Raw genomic sequence first — 24172 nt, 5'->3', positions numbered from 1 at the left:
AAGACAATTCGACCTGCATGATTTCTGTCAGCTGTTTATTTACTTTCCGGAAACGTCGGGGCAAAATGTCGAGGAAAGGGACCGTCTTGAAATGGACTGACAATGAGGTGGAGTTGTTGCTTCGAGCAACACAAAAGTACAAAGTTGCAAAAGCGAGTGAGAATTAAAGAATGTAAAGAAAAGCTATCCGGAGCATGTACAGACAGATATTAATCTTTAATAGGGCTGTCGAAATTGAGAGCAAACAAAACAACTGCTGTATATATAGCACCACTGTGGTTTGTGAATTATTTTTTACCCTCGTTCTGTTTGTTTGGTATGTTTTGAAAAAAAGAATCTGGGCAGATGCAATAACCACTGCAGTGTAATTTAGGCTTAATCATATGAAACTACCACAAACAAATGAGAGGATATTAATGGGGCAATTTCACTCTACTATTTCATAGTATAGCTTGAGAGGCATTCAATGGGTCCCCTTTTTCCTGTTTTCATGGAGTAGCAGGAAAGCTGTTATAAAACGTTCTAAACATGAAACATTTAAATGTTGCATTGAAATCCAGGTCAGTGAGGAATAAAATAAGAAGATGAAAGAGAAGATAACAGCACTGACAGGCACTGAGCCACGCTTGCTGTTTTTTGAGGCTATACTTTGACGCAGCCTAGTTTTCACAGCAGTCCATCTGATATTTAAAAGGATATGTAAATTTTTGGCATGTTTGTAGGGCTAGATGAAAAAGTCAAGGGATCACCAAAGTCAAAAGGATTTTTCCTCTAGGAATCAACTCCTGTGCCAAATTTATCAGAAACTGTCAAACCCTTTTGGAGACATTAAAAGCAAAACGAAAACGTCAGGGAAGTCAGTAGAAATTATCAGAGACATTTCACTCCGCTCTCTGGAACAAACTGATTGACCAAGTGATTGGCCAGCATTAGCCTTCCTTTTAAGCCTCACCATGCGCATGGCTAAAAAACACTTCCATGCATATTCTGCAGAAGTCAATCCCAATGTCACTATATAATCAATTCACTCTGAGTGCTTTCTACAGACAATCAGTGCTGTATTGATTAGTTCAAAAGGTTCGTCTGCAATCAAATGAGTTGCACTATGGAGAAATGGTGATCCCATTTTTGAAAAAATAAGCTGTATCAATCTGACAGATGAAAGAGAATTCAAAGTCTTACTTGATTTAGTATAATGCCTTTAACAGGTCTGCATTTATAGAAATTAATGTGTGTGCATGCGCGTCCCTTGAGATCAGCATCCAGTTGCTCCACTGATCAAATGAGCATTTAACCTTGCTCCCCTTCCTACTGTGGTGCTTTGTTTTATGAACACAGTAGAGGCCATGCACAGGGCTACATGGAGAGATTAGAGGATGTACGGGGTGGGCCATTTATATGGATACACCGTAATAAAATGGGAATGGTTGGTGATATTAAAGTCCTGTTTGTGGCACATTAGTATATGTGAGGGGTAAACTCCTCAAGATGGGTGGTGACCATGGTGGCCATTTAGAAGTCGGCCATCTTGGATACAACTTTTGTTTTTTTCAATAGGAAGAGGGCCATGTGACACATCAAACTTATTGGTAATGTCACAAGAAAACAATGGTGTGCTTGGTTTCAACGTAACTTTATTCTTTCATGAGTTATTTACAAGTTACTCTTTGTTCACAGCCATTGACATGTCGAAGAGGTTAACACATGAGGAGCGGATCGAAATTGTGTTGATATCTGGTGAACGCAGTAACTGGGTCATTGCAGCAGATTTCAATGCAAGTTGTATCCAAGATGGCCGACTGCTAAATGGCCACCATGGTCACCACCCATCTTGAGGAGTTTGCCCCCTCACATATACTAATGTGCCACAAACAGGACTTTAATATCACCAACCATTCCCATGTTATTACGGTGTATCCATTTAAATGGCCCACCCTGTATTTTAGGGTGTTCCTTCTCAGAAGTGCAAAATATGTGAGGAGAGAAGGAAAATAGATATCACTAGGATGTAAAATGTGCTGCATTTTGTAATGAGATGCACAAAGAGAGAAGCGTTAGAGGCAGAGAAAGTCATCAGTTTCAGGCTATTATTCCAAGGAAATCAAAACATGGAAATTACAAAAACTCTAATGTGTGGTGTTACCTTTCTGTTTCACCCCAAGGACTTCTATGATTTGTATATTCGTAGTTTAATGGTTTTGATCCAGGCCATGTGCAAATAACTGAATGAACCAAATAAGCCTGTTACACAATTTTATAACAATGTTTTTAACATTCTGTCATAAGAGGCAAGTTTCACCTGTAAACTTCCATTATTTTCACAAATCATCCAATCACTATTCATTTGTGTGAAAGTCTGAAATGACAGACTTTTAAACTGTTCAAGAGTCCAGGCTTTTGTGGATTAGTACAGTATATTTTCAGTGCACTGATTAAAATAGAGAAAAAACTGAAGCAACAAAAAAAAATAAATAAACAAAAATGAAAAATAATTGCAGTGTTAACTCAACCATCCCCACTTTGCCCCAGCAGTCCAGCTTTGTCGCCTTTTCAACAAAACTGCCTCACTCAATGAGAGGAGCTGAAACAGTAACTCATCCAACTGCAGGAAATTAACAATTGCACACAAAATGAACATATTGCAGTGCTTTATCTCTTATCCAAAAGACAACTGTAGTGATTCCTAAAATTCTTAAAATAAATCCATCTCCCAAATCTTCCCTTCTCTCATCACACTTGGTGCATTCCCCCAACAACGTGACCATGAAAGGAGTCTGCTTTGCCAGTTTGGCTCCAAACTATTGGAAATACCAAGTGCAGTCTGGGGGAGAGATGATAAACACAAACAAATCACATATACAGCTTTAAACTTTAATGTGGCTGTTGTTAGAATTTCATTTGACAGACAACACCATCCTTACACAGCTTTATATGCAATGTGCTGGATATTCAGACATTACAGGGCCATCTACTGTATAATATTCCATAACATATGGCCTTGATCTTGGGAACTGATTACACCAGTCCAAACAAAGTGTTCCTTTCAATGTAAATTTCTTGTTTAAAAAAAACAAACAAACAAAAAGTACAGAAACTGAAGAAACAAACACATTAAACAATCTGAGAAACATACCAAAGTTTCCCACTGTTCAACAAAACCTGGCAGCAATCTGGCTTTTGAGGTAAGATCAAACATTACAAGTTCCTATTGAGAGTCGGGGGAGAAATCAGAAAGTGCCATTCACGCTGTATTTGAAAAGCCTGCCACTTATCCCCATCCGTGAGAACGCTTGAAGAAACCATTTCAGAACGTATCAGTAAATGCAGAATGTACAGAGTGTGTTTGGGAAGTTTGCCGACCCTTTTAGAGTTTTGATAGATTTATAGAAAATCATTTTACAATGGATTCAAGTCATTTATTCCCCATCAGCCTACAGACACTACTGCACAGTGGCAAAGCAAGGTGCAAATATCTTGTTTAGTAAATATCCTCAAATATACCTAAAGTAAATGGTAAATGGCCTGCATTTGTATAGCGCTTTTCTAGTCCATAGGACCCCAAAGCGCTTTACACTACATTCAGTCATCCACCCATTCACACACACATTCACACACTGGCGATAGCAAGCTACATTGTAGTAAGTAGCATAAATAAAGAATAAATATGAAACTCTAGAAAGATAACAGAGTTAAAAAGGTTGAGGAAAGCACTATACTGGTTTGACTACATTATTTTAGCAAAGTGGAAAGTGGGAGTAAAATGCAGTATTTTCATCTCAAAAAATGAAAACATGTTTCCGTGTCGACTGTATCTATACAAACTGGATTATAACCACTGAACCAGAGCATTGATGTCCGCTGTAGACATTAACCTTCACAAGTAGATGTCTGTGTGCCATGTTATGATACCAGATGCCACACATTTAAAGGGTAGTCTAACACAGAATTAATCTTCTTTTTTTTTTAAATCTCTTTATTTGGATTTTTTGATACACAAAAAACAACAAAAACAAAAACCAAACAAACAAACAAAAAACCCAAAACAAAAAAACAACACAAAAAGCAGTCTGAGACATATAAAACTAATACAGTATGATAGATAGTAAATAATTGGGTCTACTGTGCATTTACACATTTCTCCTGACAAACCCAACCTGCCATCGGAGTGGGGCTGCCCCTCTCAGTATAATTTCCCTCAGATCATCAGGTAAGTAATCCATTAAAGGGCGCCATATATCCAAAAAGATATCATTGTTACGACCCGGCTCAAAAGCCGCAACATAAAAAAGGAGACGAATACCAGAGTATAGGTGATAAGAGGTATTATCTTAGAATGGAATACCAGGTTGGCTAAAATGGCTGGTGGCACCAAGGCAAAGACAAGTGAGCTCCCTGGAAGCTTGCCTCAGGTATGCTTTTATCCACACCTGACTAGGTGTGGCCAATTAGCACCAGTTGAAAACATTGGGGCTGCAGAGGGACGTAACACCTCCTCCCTCAAAGGGGTTCCTCTAGGACCCCTAAACAAATTAAAAGCCTGTCTGAAGCCTTGATCCCTCAAAAATAAGCTTGAGCCAAAGCACAAACTTGAGCACTTTATTACCAGCTCTAACACAAAACTAAATACTCACAATTCTTTAGTTGGCATTTTAAACATGGATGCCCCTGCATGAGGATTTGAAGTTGCCACACTGAACACACAAAAAGTAGCATGTGACCAACACAAAGCAGCACAACAGTCACAAACCCAAAATGATTACCTGACCTGCTACAACCCAAAACCAAAAGTAGCAACAAATAATCACAACCAAGTGATCTGTTGTCTCCACCACACAAATGGTCACATACAAGTGGCCCTATACCACAACAAGTTACTTTAATCCACAAGGTTCAGTAAGCAAGCATACTAGTGACCAATCACAAAATGGAGAGCTATGGCCACACAATGATCACATCAAGGGTGGCTCAGCACCCCACAGTGTTATTGCCATCCCCTGGCCAACAACACTCACAAGTGATCCAACAAATGTAGCCATATTCCCCACAACACTAAAGGTCACAGCACAAAACACTCACCTCATGAGGATGTCATTAGTATCCATCAACACTGACATATTAGATGCACACACGGTGTACATGCCATGCCAACTTAAAAACAGCCTACCTGCCTCAGCCACAAGACTATAATTAATGAATGGTCTCAAACCTCTTGCCAAGTTTGGTGCCACTGATTTACTATGTGCAACTCCCAGCCTAAAACGCTAAAAACAAAACTTGACCTATCTAGTCTTCAGTGGTGTACCGGGCTCAAGGCAACTTTAAACGCAAACTCGAGAGCAGGCAGCAGACCAGAGATATAGTCTCCTACCAAACTCTGAAGCGTACCCCCACCCAGGATAACCACCAAACACAATATACTAAAACAAGAAAGCAAAACAACAAACAAGTGCTTCGATGGAAGGGCAGCACAGCCACCCAGCTGAAACACACTTACTAAAGGGACGCTGCTCAATCACAGTGAACACCTTCACTCACCTACTTAAAAGCGATACAAAAAACAGATATTCAGTCTCCACAAAAATGTCCAAACAATCCCGGACGAGCCCCCACTTATGTTACGACCCGGCTCAAAAGCCGCAACATTAAAAGGAGACGAATACCAGAGTATAGGTGAGAAGAGGTATTATCTTAGAATGGAATACCAGGTTGGCTAAAATGGCTGGTGGCACCAAGGCAAAGACAAGTGAGCTCCCTGGAAGCTTGCCTCAGGTATGCTTTTATCCACACCTGACTAGGTGTGGCCAATTAGCACCAGCTGAAAACATTGAGGAGATTAGGGGCTGCAGAGGGACGTAACAATCATCATGAATTCATCTTTTTTTAAATGGCTCATAAATTTACAGAAATCTTTATTTTGTCCAAAAACATGAGCTGAATTTCTCCTGATTTTGAAAATGAATCTAACATTTTGTTCCCGTTTAAATGACTTGGAAATAAGCTGCAAAAAAATATGTCTAAAAATAATGTTTTACTTCATTTCTTCTCCTGGCCAACTGTGCTGCACTGTTTGTCTGTAACTAAAACAGTTTGGAAAGCTGTAACTTTGCCAATTTTTTTTCTGCCAAGCTGGAAGCAGCAGGTTTGCATTTTACCCTGAACAATATTGTTTGTTTATTGTATTCTTTTTCACTTTCTTGTACTGAATAGTGGGGGCGACCGTGGCTCAGGGGGTTGGGAAGCGTATCTGTAACCGGAAGGTCGCTGGTTCGATCCCCGGGCTCTCTGTCCTGGTCGTTGTGTCCTTGGGCAAGACACCTTACCCTACCGCCTACTGGTGTTGGCCAGAGGGGCCGATGGCGCGATATGGCAGCCTCGCTTCTGTCAGTCTGCCCCAGGGCAGCTGTGGCTACAACTGTAGCTGCCTCCACCAGTGTGTGAATGCGAGAGTGAATGAATAGTGGCATTGTAAAGCGCTTTGGGTGCCTTGAAAAGCGCTATATAAATCCAATCCATTATTATTATTATAATAGCTCACACGTTTTGTTCACTTTGGTAAATTCATCTGTGTCATAATTTCTGAACCTGTTGCCATATTGGACGACATGTTCTGTCACTGGGAGCTCAACAGCAGTAAAAACACAATTCATATTCTCCATAGAAATTCTGAACATGATCCATAATGCTAATATACCCATCCAAAGTATCGCAACGTAACACAACGTTCTGAAATGATAGAACGTGCTCTTGCAGAAACCTCAAGTATGTATGGAAGTTGTTCACTGTTGCATGTGCACAGAGTTAGGGCATTAAATACTGAAAAATCTTAATGGGATTCTTTTCATCAGTCAATATCAACATAAATTTGTATCAGATATATATCAAATCACTATGTCTCTCAAGCTTAAAGGTCATTTTTTTACTCTTAAGTGAAGATAAAAGGTGAATTTTGGCTCAAATATAATTATTTTTCTGTGAGACGTTCATATTACATTATTATTATAGCATAATACAACTGTATTTTAAATAAATAGCAAAGGTATTTATAATAAACCACTAAATTTGTCAGTAAGCTCCAATAAATGAATTAGATATAAAACATCTCTGGACGGTATTTGCTTTTAAGGGAATAGTACTGTATTTTCTATATATTCATTATGTTTTCTTTGGGGTTTTTTCCCCAAATGTGCTTTTGTAGTTTGCAGTGCAGTAAAAACTAGTGTAAAGTGCAGGATTTTGTTACTTTTTATTTTTATTTATGCAGCTATTGTACATGTGTAACAGTAATTTCGACATTCATTTAAATCGTTAGTAAATACCAAGTGAAAAAAGTTTTGATCACAAACTTGTTTTGTTTTTCAAAAAGTGGGCTTGGTTCAAGGCTTCAAACTGTTTATACAAAGATTTTCTGAAATGTCAGTGGAAATAAATAGGAAATTCACTTCCAGAATCGGAGCCATTAAAAAAGTGGGCGGTCACTGTCGAGCTCCATACGTAAAGCTTTTCTCTGTCAGGTTAACAGCGCCACATGTTTTTGACATTACTGAAAATCAATCCGTAGGGATTTATAAATATCATGATGCAACCCTAGACCAGTCTCTAGCCACATAACTAATCCTACTGACCCCATGACCACACTGCCCTGAAGGATGTTAAAACAGCAGATTTGCACTCAGTAACCTTGTAAGCCTGATCTTACATCGGTCTTGAAACCCACTTCAACAACCCCCTTTTCGCCTTCTCATATTTCTTCTTTTTCATTACTTTAACGCCTCATTTAAATAACAGCCGTATAGTCACTCCATGTGAGGGACCAACATTGGGGAATTTAATTATTTTGATGCAGTGACAGAGAGAGAGAGTCTCTTGCAGTAAAAAGCTGGAAGGACATCCTGAAAGAGTATAATCTTTTTAGTTTCTATACATGCACCCAGAGGAAATACCAGAACCTTCATAGTTAGGTAAGAACTTTTAAGGTGCTTCAGTCCTTCACTAAATTTAGAAATCAGTTATCGGTTATCAGATCTATTCTCTATCTATATATCATGTTTGCTATCAGCAACACATTCAAACATTTAAAAATGTACTTCCTAAATCTGTCACCCGTGTGTGTCCACGTCTACGTAACAGACAACACAAAAACCACATGCCACGCTTGTGGAGCATCCTGGGAGGTGCCGTCTACCTCTCAGCATGTCAGTGCTAATTCACATTACACACAACATAAATCTGGCGGCGGCATGGCAACACAACTAATCCTCATATGGACAAATGCCCAAACCTCTCCTAAAGTGACTTCAAGCTCATTTTCAACCTCCACGCAGCAAACACACAATTTCACTCCAGGACTTTTTGCGTGTTATGATACCCAGAAACCCCACAGTGCTTCTGGGTATCATAACACGCAAAGAAACCCCACTTGGTGTAATTACATAAATGTTCTTTAGCAACAAATCCCTCTCCATCAGGAGGCTTTGTAGATAACAAAAAAACAAACTGTGTTTCACACATGAATTACATCAATAAATATCTCAGCGTCATCCAAATGTGTGGGCAGTCAGGTGGAGTCTGACTGTGACTGCTGACAGCAGGAAGAGGGAGAAAGTTTCTTTGGATGAGGTACCACATTCAAATTCCTCAGACAGACTAAAGTCACCAATGTTTTCATTGGAAGTCACAAGTAACTGTGCAAACTGTCAAAGTAACCAACAAAGATCTTTTTCAGCTGATATACAATATAGTTACACTGATATGACAATGCATGACAAAAAATGAATATAAAGTACTATAATGCACAGAAAGTAAGGTGATGCATGTTGGAAATGTGCATTATCTATTAAATGAGTTATATTCAAAACTTATTACAAACTCTCTCAAAAAAGACTGGATGTTCTCAGCCGAGTTTTCATATAAAATGAATTTTATTAACCAAGTGGATCCAACAAATTATCAGCAAATCAACTGGTCATAAACAAAGGATAAAGCTACATCAGTGTGTCTTAGGAATTCTGAGCTACATCTTCTGATGTTCCTGGTTTCGCAGTTGACTTACTCTGACTGTTATATTGTCATTTATGTAGCAGATTAATGTTATATGATAAGAAATCCCACACTTAAGTTGCCAGCTAAACAATCTACATGACAACTGAGTAGCTCCATTCACCAATTCAGCCATAAAATTAAACAAATGTCATGAAAACATGCTTTTCTTTTCTTTTTTTGACAAAATTATTGAGCATTCAGTCTCAAAGGATCAGAATGAGCTGCACACCTTTGTTCCTTCTTGAATATGGTGCAACATCTTTGATGCTTCAATAAAACTGAACAGGGGGCTTGAAACTAGAGCCTGCACCTGTGTCCGAAGCATCTTGGCCTGATGTGCACTGACTGCATTTAGAGAGTAGCAAAGATCTGCTAACTTACAAGCACAGAAAGAGTCAGTCTGCACAAATGAGCACAACTTGTCTGTGACACATCTCTTTGCAACAGGGGACTCTACTGTTTTGCTAACTGGTTGTATTCTGCTTATATTTTTAGATAAAAACAGGGTTGCTGAGTGCTTGTGTCACTTTCCAGTTAAATTGCACACCTGCAGTGACTATGTTGCTATTTGCTGAAGAATTTCATTTTCAAATCTATGTGATACTGACTAGGCTAAGTCTATAAGTAGCTAATGTTAATTTCTTTGTATGTTGACGGCAATGGATTTGTGATTTTCACCAATTTATCACAATTAATTACTGTATTATCACAGAGATGGCATATAATTGCCAGTTTTGATATTTAATATTTAGTTGATAGACTGCTTCCATCATACTGTCATTTTCATGCACCAAAGACAATAACTCACTGCAAGTGGTCAGAGACTGGTCTACATCTTTGAAGCAACCACATCAAATGTAACAAGGTCACAGCATTTTTGCATACGGTCATAATCTTTTTTTCTCCAGTGTGATCATGTACATGTACACATCCCATGGACCTCACCTAATATAATATATCAATTAAGTGCAAGTCCCACTGGTGCACCCCACTTTCCACATAGAGAAAGTACGGACATAACTGTCTGTTTTACACTGGATACATTCATTTTATCCTGATGTATATTTGTTTGTATCACAACTCTTTAAAACTGCTGTTGATATGTTGTAAAAATCTGGAAAAATCCTGTGCCTCATGTGCAAACAGGCCTTATAGCTACAACATGAAAAATAATAATATCAAATACCATACTCAACTGACAAGCTATATGACACTCTGCTGTTTTAATTGCTGTATACTCGGTGTCATTACAAATTCTCTTTTTCAGGGCTTTTGTGAAGAAGAGTAATGCTGGGCTAAATTCAAGGGGAAACAGCTTGACAATCTTCAAAGGCATTTGGGACCTGTTTAAGCCCATTTTACTTTCTGAAACACTTAATAAACAGGAACCACGAGTAATGGAACTCATTTCTCTTGTTTTTCCTAAAAATGGAGATTACTTTTCCGTGGGTATATTTCTGGGCTGTTTCATTCTGTAGGTCTATAAAAGGTAGTGCACTGCTTTTATCTTCCAGTCACTGGGACATTAAACACCTAAAGAATCCTGTCTTACACAATTGTTGTTTATCCAGTGTACGATGAGTTGACACTAGCTTTTACTTTTTGAGGGAAATGTAATACCACTCAGATTTTGTTCACTGGCAGCAATTTGTTCCACTGGAATAGTTGCTGTGACCTTTTTACACACCATCCAATGAATATTAATAATATATGAACAAACTCGACCATGATGAACTAATTAGACTGGCCTACTGTTCTGTTATATCAGCGAGGCATTGAATAGGAAAATGATTATTTAAATTGTTCCGGTTATTAACTTAGAGAAACTGATGACTCAGTGTAAATTGCAGGCCATTAATGTAATGTATCTGCATTTTCTAACATTTTGCATATGCCATAACCAAAATAAGAGGGACTTGTTAAAAGAAAAAAGTTTGTACCACCCAGCTTCCCAAAACGTAAGACAGTTGTGTTAAACACTCATAAATGTGATGCAATGATTTGCAACAACCATTTAAAGTCTATTTTTAATTGAAAATAATACAAAGAAAACATGTCAAATAACTACTGTGAATGTTATGCCATTCAGCCATCACCCATTGTGAACACTTTTCAGAGAGGTCAGGACAAGGTATTGGTTTACCACTGTGTTGCATCATCTCTTCTTTTACCAAGACTGTGTGAGCATTTGGTAAAAGCAAAGACCAGTTAACATCGAATGGGGTACTTAGTTCAAATTCCTGCTTCAGCTGTTCAACGGGGAACTGTATATTTTGTTCATTTTTTTCTGATATGTCTTAACAAACCAGCCAGTTTCAACTTAAACAATTTACCATGTTACAGTTGTTTCAGAATGAGGTTTGATAGTGTCTCGCTGAAATAAGCAAGGTTTTCCCACAAAGAGTCTTCATCTGGAGGGCAGTATGCGCAACTCCAACAGACAGCAATTTAATTCAATGTTATTTATATAGCAATAAATCACAACAGCAGTCGCCTCGAGGCACTTTATACTGGTATAGGTAAAGACCCTACAATAACAAAGAAAAAACCCCAACCCCAACATGACCCCCTATGAGCAAGCAATTGTGGGAAGGAAAAACTCTGAAAGGGAAACTTTTTAACAGGATGAAACCTCCGGCAGAACAAGGCTCGGGGAGGGACAGCCATCGGTCCCAAATGGTTGGGGATGAAGGGAGGGAAACAGGACAAAAGATACAGTGTAGCAAAGGGCCAGAGATTAAAAATAACTAATGATTAAAGGTACAATCAGGTGCAATCAAGATGTTCCATAGCTTGGCTCCTAAACATCTTGCCTTTTTAATAAACTATAGTCACAAAGACAAAGTTCAGGTCTTTTCCTTGGTCCCAATTTTGAAAAACAAGATAGTGGCAATATCCAATCCCAATCCAGGAGATTGCAGGAATCCAAAGGTGAGAGGCATATGCCTAAACAAACTGGTGCTGTGTCAGTAGTGATCTAGATGCTGTACCAGTCTGTCGCGGTAAAGAGAGTGCTGAGCCTTGACGTGAAGCTGTCGATTTACAGATCAATCTTTGCTCCCAGCCAGAAGCTCGGTGTAGTGACCAAAAGAATGACTGTGGATACAAGCAACAGAAATAACATTCCTCCATAAGGTGTCTGGCCTACAACTTACAGCGAGGGTGACATACTCAGTTCAGCAGGGGCTAAGAACAGCGCCACGACTGCCCCACATTGAAAAGCCGGTTCAAATGGTTTGGGCATCTGATCGGGATGCCTCCAGGGCACCCGCTCAGTAAGTTGGTTCAGACATGTCCTACAAGCAGGAGGGCCCAGGGCCGACCCATGACACGCTGGAGAGATTATGCCTCTCAGCTGGCTTGGGAATGCCTCAGTGCCGCCCTGGAAGAGCTCGAGGAAGTGGCTCGGGAAAGGGAGGCCTGGGAGTATCTGCATAAGACTGCTCTCCCCATGACCCAGACCTTGATAAGTGGCAGAAAATGGAGAGATAGATGGGTTGCTGGCTTTAACATCAAAACAAGATTGCCTCCCCCCCACATTATAGTTTATATGTTTCAAACAAATGTAGGGTTTTAGCGATGTACTTATAAACAAAAGCATAATGCTGTAAGTTGCATTTTGCACAGTACTCGATTTGGGTTTGTGCACGTATATTTGTATGTGTTTGTGGGGCGGACGTTGAGTGGAAAGGGTTGCATGATTTTACACCAACAATGAGAGCTGAAAGATGCTGTTTTGAGACAGCATGACGTGATAGTCTACTGTCACAAAGTGTGTGTGCGTGCATGTTAGGACAGCAGATGTTAGGCATGGAAACAGGGTGGCATCTGAATCATGAGACACAAAAAGCATGACACATGCTCTTCAAACACCCACTGAGCCTCACACACAGACAGACGCACACAACTCAACATGGCTTTTCTGCAGGGCAATGTATTTTCTATTTAAAAATGAGTACACAATGTGTTTTTGTGTTGTGATATTGGAAGAAAAAATATCACAAAGATTATGTGTTATTAGAGAGTGGAGTAACTGCAGTGGTGATGACTAGCTGCTTTCATCTCATCAATTCTTAACCATGTCATTCAGCATCAGTATTAGCAATTTACAATTAATTATATACATTCCACTCTCTCAGCTTATGGAGGGTTCACGAGTCACCTCAAGATGTGTAACTGCCATAGCATTTGTTTTATTAGGGCCTCTTCAGCAAAGGACAGAAAGAACTGAGTTTTTGGGTATAAAACTTTCACTGCAAATTAAAATGTTCTGAGCTTAACGTCAGCACATTCATCTGGATGTCAAACTGTTTCAGTAATTTATTACAAAAGAGGGATTTTAACATCTGACAGCAATAACAAAATTATATTTTTCCTGCGTGCTTTTTGAAAGATGACAAGAAAAATGTGCTTAGCTTTTAAATAGATTTTTTTTTTTTTGTAAAGAGACGCAAAGCTTTTTGAATCACGAGGCTCAAATCAGAATCAATTTTCAGTTCCAGGCCAATATTCATTTCAGTTAATAGAAAATGGGGTTACATTTTACAAAAACGCGAAGTGCTACACTGCACCGTTAATAATGTTTGTGTCTCCTGCAGTGGAAAAAAGGCTCTGCAAAAACACTTCTTCTAGTTAGATGCACTGTTTTGCCAGAACCCAATACAACAGCAGCTAATGTGAAATAAAAGGATGAGTTTAGTTTTTCCCACAGTATTTTCAATATAGTCACACTGCAGTATAGAGATAACCCAACTGCAGGTCGGAATAATACAATTGGAGCATTTATGGGTTCCTGGCAAAAATGACAAGTGTAAAAAAAATACTAAATCTAAAGGGGCACAAGTGCATCCCAGCAAATACGGCTGAAACTCCAGCATCATCTCACCAACAGATGTCAAGAAAAGACAACAGTGTTCAGCATCAAAATGTTTGCTGGGATAAACACTGGATCATTGGAGCATATCAACGAATGTCTCGAGGTTTGATGGATGAACATAATCAAGGAAAGTAAGACTAACACAAGAGAGAAATGTACATTTCAAAGTAAAACAGGAAGTAACCAAAAGACAAATGCTAAACAACGAGACAAGAAAAGAAAATACTACAGAGAAAAGAAAACACAGGAGGGCAAAGGAACTGACATTGAAACAAGACAGAGAGGGAAACCGTCAGGGTGCTAAAGACACAACATGAACTCAAGAAGACTGTAGCATCTAGCAAGAGTCAGCCTTACTAGCATCCATGGTAGCATGTTTAATACCAAAGTAGAAGCTTGAACAAGCCATTTAAGTTGATAAAAGGTCAGTGAAAACTTTTAAAGACAGATAACAATTCATTTCCACTGAACTGCCATCACTTAATGCTGTGTAACATTCCCTCCCACTGTATCTGCTTCCCTACTTTAAAATGGATTGACCTTACTTCCCTCTCTGCACAGCCAAAAAGCAATCCAAGCCTTGTCTTCTTTGAAAATCATAAGAGAAGAGTCCCATCCTGCCTTCCATCTCCACTCATTTTGCTTTTCTAAATGGCTGAAGAGTTTAATTTGTTCTGATAAAAGCCAAATGCAGCTCTAAACCTCACACGTGGCAAAATCCGAAGATGTGGAAAAAAAATACTTTCTTGCTCCATCCGTTCATCTTATAATACAAACAGGGATAAAAACTTTTATATTTCTTCTGTAAGTTGTTGACTGCAAAGTCTAATGTATTCATTTGAACCAAACAGATAGCTACAGTGCCTCAAATCTAAGCTAAGTGTGGCACATCCAGAATAAAATTGTGTTTCTTATCAAAACTATATTATTAAAAAATGTGAATTATGCAAAGAAAAATAAGAGGACTGGATAGATTGTAACACTATCTCACCAATAAGCCAAAAGTTACGCTGTGAAAAACATATTTTAAAAAGATTTCAGTTCCCATAATTGCAAAGAAGTTCAGCAAATGTTTGAAGCAGCCCTCGGCTCTTTTCTCCTTATGAGCCATTTCATTAGAATGTATAAGAGCAACAGCTAAGCCCGCGAAGTAATTGAAAAGCTGTTAAGACCAAAATGAAGATAAAGGAGGTGGGGGCCGAGATTGGATCTATCTTTCTCAAAGAAGCGTGGACAATCTCTCATCATTTGGCATTCATCTTATCAGCTCACTCATCTGAGCTCGTAATTAACAACAAGCTCTGAACCAGTTGGAGGGATTGCAATTAAGGTCCCAGTCTTATTCAAAAAGAGAAAGAAACAGAGATTCCACAAGTATGTGTCGGCTATTTGCAATGCTTGACTCAAATTTATCATTTCACCTTGTTTGGGGTGAAATAGTATCAGACCACACTGATGACAGATGAGTTGTTGTTCGTTACGTAACCGCAGTGGCTAGTTTGCATGCATTAGTCAACTATTACTGCGCACAAGATCAAATGTTAGAATGACTTTATGAATAGATCATAAAGTCATCTGTCTCCCAGCCTCACATCCATCTGTCTCATGCCTGTTTGTCCACTACATATTCCTCACATCTCACTGCTCTCCCTGAAAATTAACGCTTCCCTTTTTTCCACTCTTTACATGTAGGATGGCTGCTCTCTCTCTCTATAGTGGCAAAATAAAGGACACCAAATAGTAACCAGTTGTCATGGCAGATGAATCTGAATTCGAATGTAAATCTTATATACAGTTTGTGTTTTCCATGACATCTTCCTGCGTGTTTCACAATAAAAGCCTAAAAAAAAAAAAGAAGGCTCCTTGTCTACTGAAATGGTATATGTGCTTTTAATTTTTAATGTGGAGTAATGAGGTAACTTTTGCAGAGGAGGAGCAGACGGACTACAATTCAAACAAAGATATTTAAAAGAAAAGAAGAGACCAAACACTATGAGATGAAACACAGCATTCATGTAAATCAAAGAAAAATAGAAACGTTGTTACTAGTTTTGGTTAACTTTGGTTTTGTTAGATTTTAAAAAAGAATAAAAGATCTTTTGCAGCCAGTACTACAGCTCTTTTGGCTTACATCCATCTGATCCTGCACTTTACCTCACACTTTCAAGCTGGAGCACTTAATTAAAAAGTTCATCGGTGCACAGCGTTAAAAAGAACAAGCTGGAGCTGCAGTGATTTTCAAAGAATGGGTGGTGTGTCTACACAGACACCATTAGTAACAGCGTATAATCATTACTTTTTGTGCAAGAAGGAATTTGTGGAAACAAACAGTGAGGTTCTAATTTATTTAAAGTTCCACTCATCAATATATAACAACTGTGTAATATGACTAGGTGCGCGTAATAGAGCCATTTAATTAAATTGCAAAATAAATGTATAAAATTATTCACTGTAGCCAGTTACTAATCAAAACATAAGTGATTAGACAGAAGTTGCAGTTGAACAATATAGTTACTAAATAAAGCATACTAATATGACATTACATAACTGACTGAAAATCACTGGTCTAAAAATAACAGTTTATGGCATAAACAATACCATAAATACCATAAACTCGTCTCCACAGTTCCCAGACATTTAGGGAGTGTAGTTAAAAGAAGTGGGGAAGCTACACATTAGCAAAAATGGGACTATCCAATTTTTTTAAGATGTGGTGATGGCATCAAATTCAAAAGGAGCTAATATTTATATTTAAAAAGTACATTGTGGCAGTGCAGAGGGGAGTAGGCTCAGCCAAATGGCTCCCCGGCCTCAGTCGGGCGATGGGGGTATGTGGCAGGGCGTGGTCTGTGGTGTGGCTGCCAGGGAGGCGGACGCACCTGGTTGACATGAGCTATCACGCCTCACCCGCTTAAGTAGACTGAACTATGTCCTGATGTTGTTGTTAGTGTGTGTTACTGCGAGCTGAAAAGCTGCAGCCGATTGTAAAACGGCAACCGTGATCATAAAGATGCTGAAAAGCGTGAAACCGGGGCTGCCATGGAGTTATTACACGTCTTTAGATTAAATATTTTATGTGTTTTTATGATCTATTGTGAATAAAATATGTCTTTACAAGATGCTTAAATCATTACATTCTTTTTATATATATATATATATATATATATATATATATATATATATATATTTCACACAGCATCCCAACTTTTTGGAATTGGGGTTGTTTGGATATATAGGTTGTCTGTAGGTTATAGTTCTCAATAATAATATGAAAATGAACATTAACTAATGGTGAAAAGTTACAGAAACATTGCTTTATCACTGTAAGAGGATATTCTTTGCCTCTCTAAAAGGACTGTACCTGTCCCCTCTGTCTCTGTGCTGGGGTCTGGATGTGTCTGAGGGATTTTCCTTTTACTTTGTTTGTCATTTGCTGATTGGAGCAGTCTTTTTTCCACAGTTTTTCATGTGTTTGTGTAAACTGGTGTGCGGCCACAGTAGCAAATAGCCTTTCTCCACACATCTCAGTTTGCAGTGTTTTCATTTAGAGCTGTAAAATATCTCCACATGACGTTCCTCTTTCTCTCTGCCATCACTCTCTCTCACTGCAGCCTACATGTGTCTGCTCAGTGCGGCTGCTTCACGTGAAGCACGGGAGGAGGAGGAGCAAAGTATGCCAACATGTGACCACCAGCCATGTGACATCAACTTCTCAACCATTTTCAGATGTATAACAATCATGGTGACAATATAAGACCAAGTGAATAAGGGCCAAGCCACACAGGCCCAGAGGCCAATCTATGACCACCTGCCAACCAGCAGTCGTCAGGGAAAAATGTGTTTTTCCCCAACAGGTTGAGAGTGGTTGCTGGAGGTTGATGGCAGGCGCTGAGAAGATGATTTCTAAGGCTCCAGTAATACAGGCCTACAGACTGGTCAGTGACACCCCCCGCCCACCCCCAGCAACCATCTGTCGCGGGAAAATGCGTATTTCCAAACAAGTTGGCAAAAATTGTCTTGTGAATGCTTTAGGTGGAGGAATTTAGCTGTAGTTTGAATGGAAGTAACAAATGCGTCTACAAACGGAGGCCAGCTGCTATCTGAGCCATAATGAAACTGTCAGCCTCCAAGTAGATACACCTCTGGTATCAAAATCCTACATCACCTTGTTCTAAAGTTATCGCATTCACAAGATTTTCAGAAAACCTGACTTTTGACCTTGAGGTTGAGGTCACCGGGATTCGAATTTCATGTGATGAGTGAGAGCTTTGACTGAGTGCCGCCTCCAGGAACCACTGCCAACCAGTCATTTACCTAGCAACCACTGGTTAGATGACGTCCAATATGGCAGACAGCTTTAGACAAAGTGTGCATGACATTACGTGAGAAACCTCAATACAAGGAGTGACGTCTATTTTCTCAGTACTAAATGTAAAGAGAAGAAACTGAAACCAAAGTATCAATCTCATCATGCTATTATAAATCTGATACCAACACCAACACTGCTAATGATAGTATCGATCCACTCATCCCAACAAGGCCAGCTGATATATGTGATCTATATCTATAAACTGCTCGTACTGCAGGGATTTAAACATCGTAATTGAATGAGTGACAGTGCTGTTAAGGGGATGCATTTTCAGTTGTAGGGTGATACTTGCAGGGGAACACTTCTCTCAGATTTTTAATGAAACGACATGGCAGCTGGATGTGTCAGAGTTTCTCTCTATGAGGAGGAAACTTGCCTTGCTGCAGTGGAACGTTTAAAAGCCAATCACCTCATAGCAATGTATGTGTGAGTATGTGGTTCAGCTCAAATGAAACCTTACTCACCCCAGCTGCAAAGCCTAAACTTCCATCCAAGATGCGCTTCTGAAAAGGGCAGACAAGAAGAGAGATTGTGAGTGAGGCAGGGAAATCGATATCGTAGTAACCCTGACAGTGGAAGAGCCAGCAGTTCAGTGCATTCCTCACCATCGACTTAACTCGGCAAAATGGGCATGTGTTACCGGAGTCAGAAATGGTAAAAATACATCAAACAGTGTGCAGGTTTTGCACAGTGTTTTCATGCTTTCTGATTCATTTCTCTGCGATTTAGCTGAATAAATTTACGGTTTATCATATCACTTAAAGGTTGCAGAAACAAATATTGACATCACTAGCTGCTAAAGTGTTCTGGATTTTCTCACTGTGTGTCCACATAGACTTAAATTCTATATGTGGTGAGCTGTCGGGTGATGGTGAACACACCAACACATAAATAAATTATTCAACTGTGTGTATCCATTCCACACCTACAAATAATTTTGTCACAAAAAGTCCAGCTGTGCTGTAATTGAATGCAGCTGATATCCAAGCAGAACACACATGTATGAGAGACTGTGTGTTAGAAAAGACTGATATCGGGTTTTTAAGACCAATACACATGCAGATATTTGGTGATTTAAAAATGTGATCTTGGAATATATCCACCAACATTTTTTTTTTTTGACATACAAAACATAAACAGATTCTCCTAAAATGTGTTACCTGTGGTTATTTATTTACTCACTTGTGCTCTGCCTGACTTTACTTAGATCAGCTGGTTTTTTGAAATTGTGCGATTCCAAATATGTGTGCTGTCAACAGGGAAGTAGCAGAGTGGCTTTTCCTCTCTCTGATGGACAAACTATTCAACATCGATACTCATTTAATGGGTTAAGACTGCTTCCTCCATCTAGTCTTAATTTTTTTTATTTCATTTGACGACCACTATAAATGCTGGCACTGATAGCTCAGCAAACAGCGAATATCTGCCGCTAATAAATTAAAAATTGACCTGGCTGCAATGCATTCATTTTAAACTCTTAACATTATTGAATTTTCCACCATAAATTACTACACGTGGATGAGAGAGTGGCGTGCTGAGTTAAAATCCAGCATGGATGCCAACCACAGACACACATATCTGCTGATTAGCGCTAATCAACACTGAATAAGATAATTAAGTGAAAATGTTATAAAAGACACCAACAGCACAAGCATAGATGAGACAGCAGTGACTCATATTTAGCTGAGGTGATTGCTGCCTATCAGAAACACTGCAAACGTTAAGCCTGACTAGTAGCAAAACTTCACATGTCCATAACTTAAGAACTACAGAAGTATAGAACCTTTTGTTAAAGAAAAATTTGAAGTGCAGGCTTTGAAATGTACTGAAAGTATAAAAATAAAAAGTCACTTTTAAGGTTATTTCTACCAGCTAGTTTATCATTTTAAATTTGAATTCTAATGAATTCACTCGACTTGATCTGTTATGTAGAACAGAAGCAAGAAAGAAAAACAGAAGGAACCTAAAAACTAGCTGTATTCAAAAACGCAGATTGTTACGGTGGCCCTGAGAGATCAAACAGACTGAAAATATCCGCAAATAGAAAAATGCTGCAGAATCACATAAAACACAAGGACATTAAATGAAATACAATGAAAATAGGAACAAAAATGTCTGTTCTGTCACATTATTGTATCCCCAGAAACACTTCTGCTTTTTTTAGCTTTTGTAGTGTTTGGGGGTTTTTTAATGTTGCTTTTTAGTTGTGTTGCTTTTGAATGCTGTTTAGTTGGACATTTCAACATGGGAGTCTATGGTGATTTACCCACTTGTAGAGCCAGTCTCAAGTGGCCCTGGTAGGAACTCTTTGTTTTTGTAGGAGCTGCCAGCAAACAGAGAAAACATGAGACATGGAAGGGCCCTGTCTAGCTGGCTTGCAGCAACCAAACTTTCAAAATAAGAGAAAAGTAGTAGATTCATTTGAGATAGCACCGTTCTTTCAGATTAAAAAAAATATATAAAAATTATAAATTCTAAAATTTGTCACCAAATGTAGGCAACTGTAAATTGACCAGGTCACACTAAGTTCATGAGTGGAAAACTCTAGCTCACCAAATAATTTGCTAGTATTTCTTTAGAAGAGCGATTCCTGGAGCTCAGAGTGACACTCATTACCTGTCGGCTGGAGAAGACGAACACCAGAGCAGCTCCGGCAGCAGTCAGACCCCATGTGAACAGAGTCCCCAGCAGGGCCTGGGTCACAGGGCTGTAGCCTTCTAGCATAGTGACAGACCTAAACAAACAACACGGCCACACTAAAAGTTAGCCCGTGGCACATCGACATTATATTCAAAAAGATAGGCGACAGAAAGACTGCAGAAAGACTTTGAAAACTAGAGTAAAACAAAAAAGGCTGCTTTCAGGTAATCCTACAAGGCAACAAGACTCCTCTTAAGTCAACACACATGCTAATGCACAGCCCTCGTGTGACTGACTCACGCCTCACACCTTGTTTTTTCAGCACACAGTGGAACAAAAAGATGTTTCAAATCCTGTTTGCTTTGCATTTTAACATCCTGGATTTCTTTTTTCTATTGCTGCACTATGATTATTATCACTGCCGTCCTAGGGTTTCAATCATCAACACACCAAATGATTTTCATGTTAATATACAATATTCACTTTTTAAATTCCAGTGAAATCAGTTAGTAGTAGTTGTTAGTAAAACTTTTATTTAAATATGAGTGCCTATAAGCTCTGTCTGATAATAAGCCTGTTAACTTTTGGTAAGCCCAATATCTGCCTGAAAAGTTCAGCCCCTTGTGGTCAATTCAACTTATTCAATTCAATTTAGTTTTATCTTCTCAAGGCACTTTGCTCTGTCTCTACCTTCCAATACAATTTAAACCACATTATCCAATGTGCAGTCAGGGCCCACCAAATTTGGGGACCCATCCAAGGCACAGATGAAAAAGAGATCTCTTAAACTTTCAGATCATCAAGACATGTATATATATATTTATCATAACAAAATAATATAAAGTGTAAAATGCAGTCCTCCTTTTTGTTACCTGCTCCTTTCTCACCTCCACTGCTAAAGAAATTAGTCTACAGCTAACTGCTGTATTTGCACTACTTCCAAAATGAATGAAACAAGTAGAAGGGGAAATATCAAACAACAGAGGGTAAAAAAAAACAGGCATATGCAACCTTTATGGAAACTGCCTATTTTGTTCTTTTTTCTTCTTCTTTTTTTGTTCAAGCAATTCAAGATGAAGACACTGCAGTTCACTTTAAAGTTGTTAAGACAACATTCAGCAAAATGACAAGCAAGATAATTCGGGTGTACACAGGTGGAGCCGTGTGTGCATGTGTATGTGAAAGGACACACAATTAAATTATAAAATACACATTATCCTTTTAAAAAAAGCTTAATTTTTTTAAATTGTTCTTCATTTTCCATTTTATATAAGACACGTTTTACATCGTGGGCCACATATAGCCCACTTTAGATGTAAGTGGACCACACAATTTAAACTCTTGCAAATAGGTTTAAGCACACATCTAATCAAACGTTTAATACCTGAGATATTTTAATATTATATGTCATTTCAACAATAAAAAAAATGTTGCTTTGAGCTTAAATTGAGGTCACTTTAAGGTCTTCAAGGTCATTTTAAATCTCAATTTCAAATTGTAAAGTTAGATTGTTATTGATCCTTTTTAGCTTAAAGTGTATATTTACTCCCCTTACCTCAGTCTTAAAGTGTATATTTACTTCTTACTCTTCCTATATTTATTGTTGGGGTTTTTTGCATTGAATGGACCTGGAGCCTCGTCATCTCGTCTCTCTATATACTGTACTGTATATAGTAGAGATGACAATAAAGTTTACTTTGACTTTGAACTTTTAATGAATATTTGAATTAGATAAAAAGTTCTTACTTCACTGCACAGACTGTCCTGTGATTATAAAACTTTATTTTTTTGTAATTGAATGTCTTTTTGTGTTTTGTTTTATTTTGCTTTGCTCCTTTTTAAGGTGAACCCACTACAGAAATCGTAAATTTCTATAGTAGATCGTGAAAAAACAGGAACTTTCTGTTATTCAATTGTTTACCTATTAGTTGTTTACGTTGGTGTAGTGTGAATGGTCATGGAGGAGGTCTTTATCATTAGAAAAAGCTGTACAGCTAAAAGTCAAACACATATGCCCTCCATTATATTTTCCAAACCCATCCAGTGGGTAGATTGGAGTCTTTGGTGGGCTGATTCTGGCCCCTGGACCTTATTTTTGACACCCATGAGTTAATGAAAAGAATGATTGGGATGGCTACTTTAAAAATTTTCCCCAGAAAGGTATGATGCTGTCTATAAAAACTATTCTCTGTGTTATACACGTTGCTTTTTGTCATATCTAACTATTGAAGAAAGGATGAAAGAAAAAAGCCTGATCATGAAAACATGTCGGCTAGAGCTCCTAAACATTTGTGCCCAGGTCTCTGTAACTGGCAGGTGTGCCAACAATACTGTCAGACTATGTGAGACTGCAGCAGTAAAACCCTGGTAGTGTTACAATGAACAAGAGAGGAGCACATAGGAAAAATATTCGCCTCGTACGGGTGGATTCATTTTGGAGCGTAAAGTTAAACGTATTCCTTTCGTGTGCGTATACAATCAGCTTTAAATGACAGCTGACTCTTGTCAACAGCTGTTAACTATTTTTTCATTTTCTCGTCTTTTCCTTTTCCTTTGCTCTGTTCTGCGATATAACCGGTCTTCGTGGAGACCTTCTGGCGAATCGAGTTTTAAATACCAATACACGTGAGGAGCACAAAGTGCAGATTACAGAAAACAGAGGTAAATGAAAGCAAGCCGGCTCTCTTAGAATATTCGCTTTGTTTTTAAAAATATCAGTGTCATATTTCCAAAACACGCTGTTTCTGGTATTGTGAAGCGAAAGTAATGAATTCGGCACAGTTCAATTTTATCCTAAATCTATTGTATCGCTAATTTCTTTATAAGTCTTTCAGGTTTACTCACTTCTTTCCAGCAGCACTCCGAGTGCTCTGTATTTACTTCCTACTTCCTACTTCCTAGTACACGTGTCTATGACTCTATTAGCCCCGCCTCTGCTCGCAGGCTATTGGCCATCAACTTTAACAGTAGTAATCGAAGACAGCGTTCATTATCATCAATATTATTATTATTTTTTTATTATGATTTTTTTTGTTATTATTAGTAGTAGTATTACGTATTTATTTATTAATTTATTTAAAATTTAAGCCAACTTTATTTATAAACCACTGACTTAAGTGCTGAAAATACGAATATAAATATTTCAGGAGAATATTTTAAATTTAACCTTCCAAATGTAATCTGTGCATTGTTTTTTGTTTGTAATTGACTGATTCAAACTATCCGCTTTTTTGTAGGTCATATAGGCA

The 24172-nt window shown here is 38.4% G+C and overlaps 1 protein-coding gene across 1 annotated transcript in view; it reads right to left on the bottom strand.

Moving 5' to 3' along the window:
- Positions 1-23790, bottom strand: part of slc39a11 (solute carrier family 39, member 11) — a 164643-nt gene extending 140853 nt beyond the window's left edge. Inside the window, exons 1-3 of the mRNA XM_085361218.1 lie at positions 23769-23790; positions 20901-21018; positions 18749-18787 (exon numbers count right to left, since the gene is read on the bottom strand). Of these exons, the coding sequence (XP_085217344.1) occupies positions 18749-18787; positions 20901-21008 (147 nt within the window). The 5' untranslated portion in view covers positions 21009-21018; positions 23769-23790. The remainder of the gene's footprint in view (positions 1-18748; positions 18788-20900; positions 21019-23768) is intronic.
- Positions 23791-24172: the final 382 nt, after the last annotated feature.

Source organism: Diplotaxodon limnothrissa, linkage group LG8, assembly GCF_057381915.1.
Source record: "Diplotaxodon limnothrissa isolate DT_005_m linkage group LG8, D_limnothrissa_male_GT1.1, whole genome shotgun sequence".
In the NCBI taxonomy this organism is placed as follows: Eukaryota; Metazoa; Chordata; class Actinopteri; order Cichliformes; family Cichlidae; genus Diplotaxodon; species Diplotaxodon limnothrissa.
Note: the sequence above shows the minus strand (reverse complement) of the source record. Positions and strands in the feature narration are given on the sequence as shown.